The sequence below is a fragment of the Sorghum bicolor genome, chromosome 1 (genome assembly GCF_000003195.3).
Source record: "Sorghum bicolor cultivar BTx623 chromosome 1, Sorghum_bicolor_NCBIv3, whole genome shotgun sequence".
NCBI lineage: Eukaryota > Viridiplantae > Streptophyta > Magnoliopsida > Poales > Poaceae > Sorghum > Sorghum bicolor.
In genome coordinates this window covers 6,320,598-6,332,956 of record NC_012870.2, presented here as the reverse complement: position 1 = coordinate 6,332,956, position 12,359 = coordinate 6,320,598, and the positions used below count along the sequence as shown (strand labels likewise).

The 12,359-nt window shown below is 41.6% G+C and overlaps 3 protein-coding genes across 3 annotated transcripts; 1 reads left to right on the top strand and 2 right to left on the bottom strand.

The window, feature by feature from the left end:
• LOC8085913 (cytochrome P450 81D1) lies at positions 222–1,212 on the top strand. The gene is given in 4 exon segments (XM_002466368.2): positions 222–230; positions 676–729; positions 869–977; positions 980–1,212. Coding segments are annotated over 4 exon segments (405 nt in total).
• On the bottom strand, positions 1,696–4,877 carry LOC8085912 (TIP41-like protein). The gene is made up of 8 exons (XM_002463806.2): positions 4,696–4,877; positions 3,763–3,948; positions 3,330–3,420; positions 3,093–3,200; positions 2,964–3,023; positions 2,814–2,855; positions 2,136–2,270; positions 1,696–2,042 (listed from the first exon to the last, which is right to left on the bottom strand). Exons 1-8 carry the CDS (start codon positions 4,839–4,841, stop codon positions 1,938–1,940), a joined length of 873 nt encoding a protein of 290 aa, XP_002463851.1. The 5' UTR covers positions 4,842–4,877; the 3' UTR covers positions 1,696–1,937.
• Positions 6,154–12,307, bottom strand: LOC8086204 (zinc finger protein ZPR1). Its single transcript, XM_002463805.2, has 16 exons — positions 11,987–12,307; positions 11,832–11,876; positions 11,700–11,740; positions 11,506–11,587; positions 11,297–11,341; positions 11,151–11,207; positions 10,990–11,049; positions 10,788–10,915; positions 10,151–10,418; positions 9,994–10,060; positions 9,111–9,181; positions 8,913–9,002; positions 7,300–7,408; positions 7,077–7,168; positions 6,569–6,674; positions 6,154–6,452 (listed from the first exon to the last, which is right to left on the bottom strand). Exons 1-16 carry the CDS (start codon positions 12,119–12,121, stop codon positions 6,352–6,354), a joined length of 1,497 nt encoding a protein of 498 aa, XP_002463850.1. The 5' UTR covers positions 12,122–12,307; the 3' UTR covers positions 6,154–6,351.

Sequence of the window (12,359 nt, the reverse complement as noted above, 5' to 3'; positions counted from 1 at the left end):
ATGTTTAGAGCCTAGTTAGTCGGATAATGTTTGTCAAATAAAAACGAAAATATTACAGTACCCGAAGACAAAAAAAAAATTGGCAACTAAACAAGGCCTCAGCTCACGCCAAACCTTCTTCACCCCTTTACAATTCAGCGTGGCCACCATCCTCATCTAGTCTCCCGCAAATGCAACATTTAGTATCACGTTTCATTCCTCTTCTTTGCAGGACCCTTTTCATGGCTAAGGTATTATGGCTCAATCTCCACAGAAAATGTTTTATTTATTTGTTTATTGAGATTAGACACTATGCACCCAACTTTTTTTGCCAGGGGTCAGCCCAATTGCAGCTAGAAGTCGGCAACGAGCCCAACTGCATGTACTCGCAACACCCAGCCCAGAGTAGCTAGGTGGGCCTGGCACCTCACCAAGGGTATATTTGAATTCACCGATTTTCACCAAAGTCCGATTCGCCTCCTCTAATCAGAAAATTGGCATTCATTCTCTCTCGAGCCTTTTGCATTGCATGTCTGAGTTTATTAGCCATTATGTCTGAGTTTATTAGCCATTACTTTTCAGTTATTGAACAGTATCTTCTCTCAGAAAAAAAATCTGAGGCGGTCCTGTTCGGCTGATCGTATCGATCTTGCTTTCCTGAAACGTTTTCAAAAGAGATTTTACTCACCGATGTAGCGCAACATCGCCGAGACGCTCCGCCTGTACCCTGCCGCGCCCTTACTCACCGATGTAGCGCAACGACATCGCCAAGACGCGCCGCACCCTGCCGCGCCGCTGCTACTCCCGCATAAAGATGGGATGCTCCTCCAAATGAATAGAGAAAAATCGTGGGTGTCCATTTGAAGAACCGTCCCCATCTTTATTCCAGCACGAGTCGTCCGCGGACTGCAAGGTCGGCGGCTACGACGTCCCGCGCGGCACGGCGCTGCTGGTGAACGTGTACGCGATCCACAGGGACCCGGCTGTGTGGGAGGAGCCGGCAGGCTCGTGCCGGAGCGATTCGAGGGCGGGAAAGCCGAGGGGCTGTTCATGGCGCCGTTGGGGATGGGGCGGCGCAAGTGTCCGGAGAGGCGCTCGCGCTGCAGACGGTTGGGGTGGCGCTGGGGGTCCCTGATCCAGTGCTTCCACTGGAGCAGAGTCGACGGCGTGGAGGTTGACATGAGCGAAGGCAGCGGACTCACCATGCCCAAGGCTGTTCCACTGGAGGCTTAGGGCTTGTTTGATGCCAGTGCTCAGGCCGGCCTAGCTAGCAGGGCCTGGCTATGGCCAGCCACGGCCTGATGCAAACGGTGCATGTGACCATATTTGGTTACGGACCGCGTAGAGCCAAGCCAAGTAGAGATTATTTGTTTGCCAGCCAAATAGAGGATAGGAAGGGGAGGTGGGCAGCGTAGAGCCTGCTCCCTCTACTCAATTCAGCCCGACTCTGAAAAAACAATCCCCTCATCATTTAGCCTGGTGCTTTAAAGTTAGTGTGAGGTGAACTCCAAAGATAGACTAGCGTAACCAAACATGGGCTGCTGCAGCTAAGGAGCTCAGGCCACCCCCTAGAGCCTTTAGCAAACTCGCCCTTTGTGTACAACTCGCGGGGCTATGTATAATGTTCTTCAGAAGCTCGGATAGGACGCACACCTCGGTCATTCACGCTGTGCACACTGCACTGAACATGTTTTAGGTCATCAAATTTAAGACATGTTTTAGAGTGGCTGACGGAGAGAATTATTAATAAGAATAAAAAACACTAAAGAAGCGTCTAATTCAAGCATGACAAGACAAGCAGGTATCTCTCAGTTCAAAAAAAAAAAACAGCTATCTCTGTTTGGCCCAGGCGAAATGAACCGGTGGTTCATCGAAACGTACATCTACAACATGTGGCAAACAAAAGAGGCCACGATGGAACAGCCATGATGATGTACACAGGGTAAGGCGCCTTTGTGTCAGTCAGGTATTTTCAACTTCTGGGTCTTCTGCGTCACAATAGGAAGTTTATTGGCAATACGATTTGGGTCCGCGTAAGCTGCAGAGTCTGAAGGATATCCTTTCTGCATTATAGAAAATAGATAAACGATGAATACGTTTTAACACTGTGGACTTAACCTCATTCAAAGAAGGTGCTTGGTTGAGTGCTAGCATACCGCAGACAAACTAGCAAATGTTGCTTCCCTCCAGCAACATTCACGGAGTACCACTGGTTTGGCTCCATCGCCATTTCCAAATGAACAATGTAAACGAGTCTCTCTCAATCTCATCAGTACACCATCAACTCTAAGCTGTTAGGTCAACAGGCAATCATAAGTAAGGACAAGCTGGTCATATATGAAGAAAAGAATCTTGAAAATCCTACATATGTCAAAAACTTGCAACTTATATGTGGGGAACACTGTTACCTGCTTATATTACTCAAACATATGACTATGTTTGGAGGATCTTCAGTTCAAGCTTAGGCCTCAATAATTAATATACACCCTTTCAAAAGTTTTATCATTTCTTATTCCATAGGATCAGTTTAGCCTACCCCGACTTGTTTGGAACTTAAAGGCTTAGTTGTTTTATTTCAAAGGGATAAGCATAAAATCAATTACAAGAGGAGTGAAGTTATTTACTTATAGACCAGCTCTTCACAAGTTTCCCTGAAAAATCTTGGATTAATAGGAACACTGAGGGCAACAATCTGAATCAGTATTATCACTATAATTGTAACAGGTTCCATCCTATATGTGACAAGCCGACAATATATATATCACACTCAGAAATTGCTTTCATACTAATGAGGCATCAAGTAAAAAATTAAAATGCAAGGTAGTAGAACATACCCAGAAACGCAAAAGCAGAAACCAACCGGTTGGCATTACCCTCTGCACATACACAACCAAGAATCCTATTAATGAGTTGAACCAAAAGACTGTCAGAGACATTACAGTCGAGGAAAAAGGAACAGATAAGCATCATTTGGGATTGCATACCACTCGCACTGTAAGAAATGAGATACCATTGTCAGCCAACTCATCTTCATACAAGATAACCTACATACATCCTGTTAGGGGAAGACCAGTATCCAGATAAATTACGAATCATTTGTTCCATTTCCATACCTCGTCGTAGAAAAGAATTGGCTCTTTAGCTGAAAGGGCAACTAGGTCAATCCGATCATTAGTATCCTCCCAACACAAAGCGCTACATCCATCTAAACTTGTTTGTGTCTGGAAAAGGAAATTGTATGAACAGGAACTATTTGTCAGTGGACTACACCAGTAAAAAAGTGAAAGAGCAGAGGAACAAAGAAACTTTGAAATCGGATTAAATTAATTCAGCTGAGATCAGGTCCATACAGTGCCTGAGTTCACAATCACAACATCACTCCCACAGTATGGTGTTGTAAATGTATAGTCGTAATCAAGTATAACCTGGTCAGAAGGCTTACTGCAAGAAAACAAGTTAAAAGAACCTGTGATTAGGCTTTTTTAACAAACTCACAAGGTAACACATGATATTTCCATTATCTGATTGTGTTTTCAGCTAAGACCAATATAAACACATCAAAGTGTGTACTATTGTACTTCTCTCGAAACAATGAATGACACGAACAAAATAAAATCAATATCCATCCACAAATCTGTATTTCTGATCAAAGCTTCAAAAATTTTAAGACAAAGTGGGCTGCTTTGAAACAGGGTGGGTGATGCCAAGATCAACCAACATCTTTCACTACAAATGCTCAGTAGTATGAATTGAGTAAAAAATGGAAGTACAGTTATAGATGACCTTCTGAACTTCCATTTTGCTGCAGCAGGAACCTCAACAGGTGGCAGTGCCTCTTTCTTCCATGCCTTGAGTGCATCAAGCGCATTAAAATGCAAATTGATGCCAGTTTGAGTATGTTGAAGGGACAAGAAACTCTCTCCAAAAACCATTTCAGGTAAATGTGTTGTTTGAAGTTCATCTTCAAAACTGAAGAACAGAGTTGGCATTACAGAATTTAGCATTAGCTCTCTGTAACAGCAATATTCATCTATTTATTTAACACTGAAGACTCCACAGATGTAACACCAGTAGACACTGGATAGATCCAACACTACTAGTAGGCATAGTGCACTTGCTTTAAAGTAGCAATGATTTAATAAATCAACTCTAAAGTTACTGTGCACATTTTTCCTGATTGGATGTAACAATACGAAAGTTGGTTAATGATCAATTATCATTGATGTGACAGGGGGGTGATTCGCAGTTCAAGCATCACCTCCGATCCCTACCATGTGGAAGTTGAAATGCCAAGACAAGCATAGTGTAACAAAATTGGAACATATATGAATTCCATAAGTGATGAACACAAAACTAAGCCATGTGACATGTTTAATCAGATCAAAGGGATGGACAAACAGATAGGAGAAGTACACACAAATTGATCAAACACGCTGCAGTGCTACTACTACGAATATTGCAATAAAATTGGAATACATATGAATTCCATGAGTGATGAACAAAGAAGTAAGGCATGTGACATGAATAATCAGATCAAAGGGATGGACAAACAGATAGGAAAAGTACACAAATTGATCAAATACGCTGCAGCGGTACTACTGCGAATGTGAAGCTCTGCCTATTGCGAGTCTGAGTCCAAGTTTCCAGTCTTGTACATAGACGAATCGAAAGGACGGGGAGGGAAGGGCTAGGGTTTATGGTGGGGGCGGCTCGTACCGTTGGAGGGAGGCGGCGTTGAGGATGGAGCCTTTCTGGGACTGGATGACCCACCCCTTCACTCGCACGCCGCCGGGAATCGCCGCCGCCCCCGCTGACATGAGCTCCCCGGCCGTCGGGCCCTCCCACGCCGCCGCCGAAGCCATCTGCGTAGTTTGCTTCAAGCTGGGGAATTCGCAGTAGCAGTGCTGCCCCTTTGTACTGCTGCACCTGGCAGTTATTTGTCGACCGTTTGATAATAATCCGATGGCTATGATTCACTGTTACCCGTCCACTGCAGCGCTCGAAGCCTGGAACAGCCGAGCAGGTGCAGACGTGAGGTGAGAATTCGGCACGAATTCAAACGGAAACAGCCATGTGTTTTAGAATTTATGTGGATGATTTGATACCTAAACGTTCGGGAAATGACCAATGTGGTTCTTGGATCAAAGTTCGCGATCCTAAAGGCACGGTCGCATATCCTATAGTTGCATGATTAAACATTGTAAAGTACTCCTTCCATCTTAAATTATTGTCATTTCAATAATTTTGAAGAGTCAACTAAAGGCATATTTAGATGCACTCAAAAACCCAAAAGTTTATAAGATTATCTGTTACATCGAATGTGAAGCTCTGACTATTGCCTGTAAATCGCGAGACGAATATTTTAAGTCTAGTTAGTCCATAATTGGACAATATTTGTCAAATACAAACAAAAGTGCTACATTGTGAAAATCTAAAAAGATTTTGGATCTAAACACACCATAAACCATCTCAAGTTTGAACAAATATATGTGATATAATAATAACATTTATGATATCAAATAAATATTATTAGATTCTTTATTAATATATTTTCATAGTATACCTATTTGATGGCATAAATATTTTTTATTTTCTCTCTCTTGAGAATTACACAGTAAAATATACGCACTCACAATGCACGCACACTCTTACGTAAACTATATGCCTATAAACATTTGCAAAGGACTAAGTCGCTAAATCACAAGATTCACGAAGTCACCGCATAAACATGCGATGTTTTGATATTATAAGATTCTTAAAATGACTAATAATTTAGAATGAAGGGAGTACACACTCACACAATGCACAACACACTCCCCTATGAACACACTTACACAAACCCTACTCCTATAAGCACCTCAAAGAACTGAGTCGATATATCACAAGATTCTCGGAGTCACCACACAAACATAAGATTGATTTTCTAAGATTTTTAAAATAACTTATAATTTAAAATGAACGGAGTACATTGATTTACATGTATTAATGTATGATGTTAGAATGCTAGATTTTTAAAATAACTTATAATTTAAAATAGAGGGGTAAATAGATTTACACGTATAATACTTCCTCCATCTCAGTATATAAAGCGTAACCATCTCGGGTCCAGACTGGCAGTATGTACTGCAACTGGTTCCCGGGGTGACGGGGTATAGTGGGTGACCATCACTCAAATTTCGTCAAAGCTGGTGCTCCGCAGAACTTATAAAATGTTCTAAACATCGTTCAACGCATTGCCGCTCGATGTTTATCGTCAGAAGAAATATAAGTGGTTGATATTAGTATACACACTGGGAGTTTACCAAAGTAAATAGATAATGATACAAGCTAGCATAACAAATACATTCAGCACAACAAAACTTAAAAAAAAAATCATGTGCTGGTCGTGTTGTAAGCCGCGTCTGCAGAGGACGTATCCATGTCATTCAGGCCAAGTTCCTCATTCTGCTCCCAACTCCTCTGATACTCCTCCACTGTAATCCACAAAGAACACGTTCAGTATGAGTACATATACGCACATCCTAACTTGCGGTATTGGGTATCAGGAGAGCACCATCGTGTATCTGAATTGTTGGTAAGGTTAACTTACTGGTTAGCTGGCTGTCATCTTCTAAAGAATCAGTAGCCGGGGCTACAAACGAAGCCGCCAATCCATCATCAATTATTAGAGTCCAGGGCTCTTGTAAACTCAGAAGCTGGTAAAATACATTGACAAATAGTATTGATTAGGATAAACTTCCTCCATTAAACTATATAGAGAAATAGAGAGCCAAAGGATGCTAGTTCAGTTGATCTAGGCACTCCGGCGGCACCTTTCACGTCCTGAGTTCGAATCCTACTAGGAGCGAATTTTAGGCTAGGTTAAAAAAAAATCCCCTCGCTCATCCTCATACCAAAGCACTGGAAGGCCCCGGCCTAATTCTCACTTGGGCGACCGAAAGGCCACCATGTATGGATGGGGGTGGGGGTTCGGGGGTTTTCTCGCCTTGTGAGAAGGCACTTTCTTCTTAATTTGAAAGCTGTGGCGGCAGTTTTAACTTTTAACCGCCTTGGTCGAGTTTTTTTATAGAGTAATAGAGAGAGAGCAAAGAAATTACCTTGGATAATCTCTCCTTAAAATCCTCCCATTTCTTCTTTTTCCATTCCAGTGTGCTATCGCCCAATTGGAATCCATGTATTCTCTCCAGAGCTGTAAGCGGAAAAAAAAGGGGGAAAGCGAAGACACATGTCACACTCAAATCCTCTTCTGAGCTTCAAAAAGTGTGTACATACTATTTTGGAATCATAAACAGAGAGGTGACTAAAGTGAAGCAGACCTACCCTCACATATTTTCACAATTAAACCTTCAACAGTTGTGACCATACCACCCAACGTTCCACTTGAAAGCTCCAACTCAAGTTCAGGTACTTTCACGCTAGCTGAATCTGACTGAAAAACAAACCCAAATGAACAAAGTCATATATTGGAAGATGGATCCTGTCTAACAAGTTCTTTAGTCTATATAAGTATGTGGCTCCAGTAGAATCACAAATTATCAATCTGTGTAATGATCAAGGTAGAGAAATGCCAACATATTAGAGTGTGTTCAGTGGAGTTCACATTGCACACTAGACTGAGAGAAGCCAAAAAGGAAAGAAAAAACAACATGCACAGCTCAGAGTTAGATTCTGACTCGCAAGTTGAAAAATAGATTTCACTTGACATGACATCAAGTCATTAATGTCAAATAACCTTTTCCCTTACCTAATCCAAGGGGGAAGCTACATTAAGCTATTCCCAGGGCAGATTGAACAATTCCGAGTTGTTGCTATCTATTTTCTACTCAATCCATCCCAAATTGTAAGTCGTTTGACTTTTTTAATATCAAGTTTGACCACTCGTCTTATTCAAAGTTTTGTACAAAATATTACTTTTTTTTGTTGTGTATTGGTTTATTCATAAAAGTTCTTCAAGAATGACTTAAAATTTGACTATATTTGCACAAATTTTTTGAATAAGACGAGTGGTCAAACTTGGGGTAAAAAAAGTCAAACGACTTACAATTTGAGATGGAGGGAGTACCATTTAGGCACCCTCATGGCACCAAGCTATGGACCCACCAATCCAGAAGCAAATCACTTGGTTGGGCTGCAAGCTCAACCCAGCAACACCATGGGGTCATCCATTGTGTATGCTGTGCTCCCGGTCAATCTATTCTCCCCTATGCCTTCACTCTCTCTGCTTCAGCCAACGCAGGACATCCAGTATCCATTTTGAACTTTTCCACTGGCAATGCCTTTTTTATCATTCCAAATTTTTCCGGAAGTGGATCGTTCTAGCTAATTCCCTATTTTGATTTTCTGCAATTTAATTTACATGCTCCTTGGTTAAATTTTGATGAAACTGTAGGGTTTAGCTTGAAATTGTGGCATTCTAGAATTTGTGTGAAAAAATTGCAGTCTGCAGGGGACTCTTAGTGTAAAATAAACTTCATTATAGTGTCAACTCAAATGAACTTCTGGAAGCATTATACATGTTCCAATTGACCACCGTAAATCGCATGTTATATTGATGGTGCGAATTTTGACTGAAACATTAATATTAAGCACAATGTTACCCAGGAGCTGTGTATAGTTCGCTGACACATTACTACTAGTTCTTTATAGAGAATTGAAACCTACAGTACTTTCAAATTTAAGCTTTTGAGAACCTCGAAATCAGATGCCGTATTTTTTTATATAGCCATCACAGCTTCACTAACTACACTATTTTCTCATTTTTTGGTTTTTTTTTGTACGGGGCACTTGTATTGAACAACTCATTAAAAACAGAAGTTGTATTATTATGGCGCACCCCTCCTTGGATTTTACTCTAGATTTGTCCTTGCATAATCATATGATCATCATTCCCATGCACAGGCATGCAAGTTGCTGTAAACAGGAAACATCCAAACCTTTATGACATCGCGAGTAAGGTCTCGTGCGTTTTGAACACGCAGTGTAATTTTCTTTCCCTTAGCTGGAATTTCACCCCCAGGCTTCAGCTGATTGAATAAAGAGAAAGAGAGTTTCGAAATCATATAAGTGTCAAAAGGCGCCATTCAGGTAACAAAATCTTATTTACAAAATAGTGGTAGGACAATCAAACTGACCTCTGAATTGCGATAACCACACATGTCACATGTTGTTGCCATAACAATAACCTCCCGGAAATATGGGATTTCTAGCAAAGGTCAAGGTCCACATACTTTTTAATTCCAGTGCTAGGCAGCAGAAATGTATCCCAAAATGTTATGTTCCTATATTCAGGAACCTAATCAAAGGGTTGCAGCTATGTTTCAGGTCCTGGAAACCTGATGTCCCTGCAAGCATGTTTGGTAAATCCAACCAAACGATGCCTGTTTAACTGGTGTGAAACCATCATAAACCATAGCTCCAGCTAGAAACCCAGAAAAAATAAGACTTGTCTTGTTCAATACCCAATGTAACCCCATCCCAAATAATAATATTCACCGGTTCAAAAGTGAAATACCATATCTGGATCAACCAACAATGGTAAAATTTTAATAAACAGCCTGGGCAGGCCACATATCAGGAATATTATACCTCTGGCATAAATGTAAGATTGAAAGACAGAATCACAGACACCTGTATTTCCAACAAAATATCTTATAGCTAAATTATTGCATACCACCAAGATATCCAACCATTGCACCCTCTCCAGGTGGTTGATAGCTATTCACAGTAACTACCTTAACACCAAAGAAGAAATTTTCCAGTGGAAGTTTCAAGTTTCAACCATGAAAAAATTGCATGCAAAACCCATGGTACAGGAGCGAAGGCAGCAGAGGTGTTCTGACACAAATAACAAGATCCTTTTTCTAGTCCTTATTCTAAGAGAACAAATGTCATCACAAAACCAAATAAGCATAGCCAAGATACTATTCACACTCCATTACTGAGCTTGATCATGAAAATAACTAATGGCTACACAGGCATTATGTGCACTCTATTTTTAATCAGGAAAAAGGATACTTGTAGCAAAGAATCGCGTGACACATTCTGTTCCACAGGCCCCACATGTTGATGGTAAAGTATCAACCTGTCCACATGAAATTTATAAGATATAGATAAACAAAAATCGTGAGGAGATTGTTGCCAGCAACTTGGTAGATAATAGATACGAGTATACCTCTTCTGGTGCTGAGTATCTACACAATGCTGCAGCAACTTCGTCAGGGTTTCCCTGAGCTATAGCGCGACGACCTGCAACAGCTCCAACTGAGCCATGGGGCACGCTTTGCAACCCATCAGAATTGGATTCCACAGCTGAAGCAGGCAAAACAGCCTCTCCAGGTTGTTCTGTTGGTGGTTCAGCCAGAAAACCAAGTGCTGCTTGTTGTTCACGAGTCCTTTCGTAGAATCTCACAGATAGTAAAGGATCTGATGATGGAGCATGCCTGTGGGTTTATGAAGATTAATCAGTGTGGCAAACCCAGATCAGGCACATGCGTGGGGGGATTAATAAAACATACCATGTATTATTATCTTCCTATGTACAATCCAGCTGTAGCCATTACATAATAGCACAATCTAGTCAATTCAAATCACTATAGGTTTTTTTAGAGTTGCTAAAGGTTATTGACAAGATAAATCAAACTATATTACCGCAAAGGAAAACAATGTAAAAGAATATCATCCAAGTAGTTCAAACATTAAATTATGATGCATAGAACAGTGTCTTCCATATTAGAACACGTATATAGGTCAAAACAATTCTAAATCCCAAACAATATAAATTATGAGGTATACCCACAAAAAATACTTACGGGTTCTCGATAAAGCTATTTCCTGCAGGGTCATCAAGAATAAAGGTGAATGCAGCCTCTCCTGACCCAAGAGATCTCAACTTCAGTAAAAATTGATCGATAGCTTCAGCCTTCTGAGGATCCACTTTCTGCAGAAGATGCGTGTCATCATGTGGAGTCATTCGAATTCCAAAAGCCAAGCATACAAATGGCCAAGATTCACCTTTCGTTCATCTTGAAGTGCCTGCAGCTCATCCACAGCCCGCATAATAATCCCTTCCACCTGATTTACAAGATAAAGAATAAGCAAACTAGCAGGAAAAGAAAACATTTTGAAAGGGACTGTTTCCCAACAAAACAAATACAGAAAGCAATGAAGCATACAGTAGAAAGTGTTCCACGTTGAGCTTCGGGAGGAATCTCAAAGTCCAGCTCTGGAATCTGCAGATGGGTACAATGAATAATTAGAAAATCAATGCATTCTATATGTATTTACTGTAATGTATCAAGAGGATCAAATATCAGCATACCTTGATAGTCGCTGAATCAGACTTCACAACCTGACGATTCAGTATCTGGACCAGCTCCACTAGTTAGGTATTATAGTAAATATATTTCGGCAATCATAATAATGCTTTATTATAACAAATGTTAAAATAGATTTGTAGTATAAACATTAAGAGCGCCTAATTTTACCAAAATCAACAATTAAAACATAATCGTCATGCAGAAAACATACGTCACTCTGCCCCAACGGAACCTTCAAGCTATAGCAACATCCCTTAGGTTGGAGCTGTCCAGCAAACTGAATCTCATTGTTCCTACAACACAAGGATGCAAACTCAAATTATTACCATCAATTGGCAAGTAATAGCTCTACCGATCATAGACCTGGACAAATTCCAATAAACAAGAAATTGGGCATATCATTACCTCTCACCACAATGTGGGCATTCGAAGGCCATCAGAACCACCTGCAGATTCACAAAAGCAAGCTTCACAACTCCTGTCTAATCAGCGGTACTAATCAGAACAAGCAGCTGACGGCATGAGCACAGAAAGTACCTCTCGGAAGTGCGGGATCAGCGTCAGCAGAAGCCTCGTGATGCCCTAAACCACATGAAAACGAAGCAACAGGCCTCAGAATCCTTCGACAAGCGCCCCGAACAGAAGAGGACGGAATCATGAAAAATCGAGAGGTAAGTTAGTTGGGCACTCACGTTCTCGCCGCAGCGCATGCATAGGGACTCGATCTCGTGGAGAGGCGTGGCGTGCGCCTCCTCGTCGGCAGCCGCCGACTCCGCCGCGGAGCGGAGGTCCACCACCACGCGCCCTTCATCGCCGGAGCTCGCCATTGACGCCGGCGATAGGTGTCAGCTAGAGCACTCGTGGACGGAGACAGCTTTGTGAAAGCTCCTGGATATCGCTATGCGTTGATTTGGCTATGGTGCTCGTCAGCTTTGCGGGAGTTTGTTTGGCGGCTATGCGTCGCGGCGGGAGGGGAAGGGAGAAGCGAACGGGGAGAACCGAGAACAGGAGCGAGTGACCTAGGATGCTCTAGAAGCAGATTTTTGTTTTGGGCTGGGCTGGGAC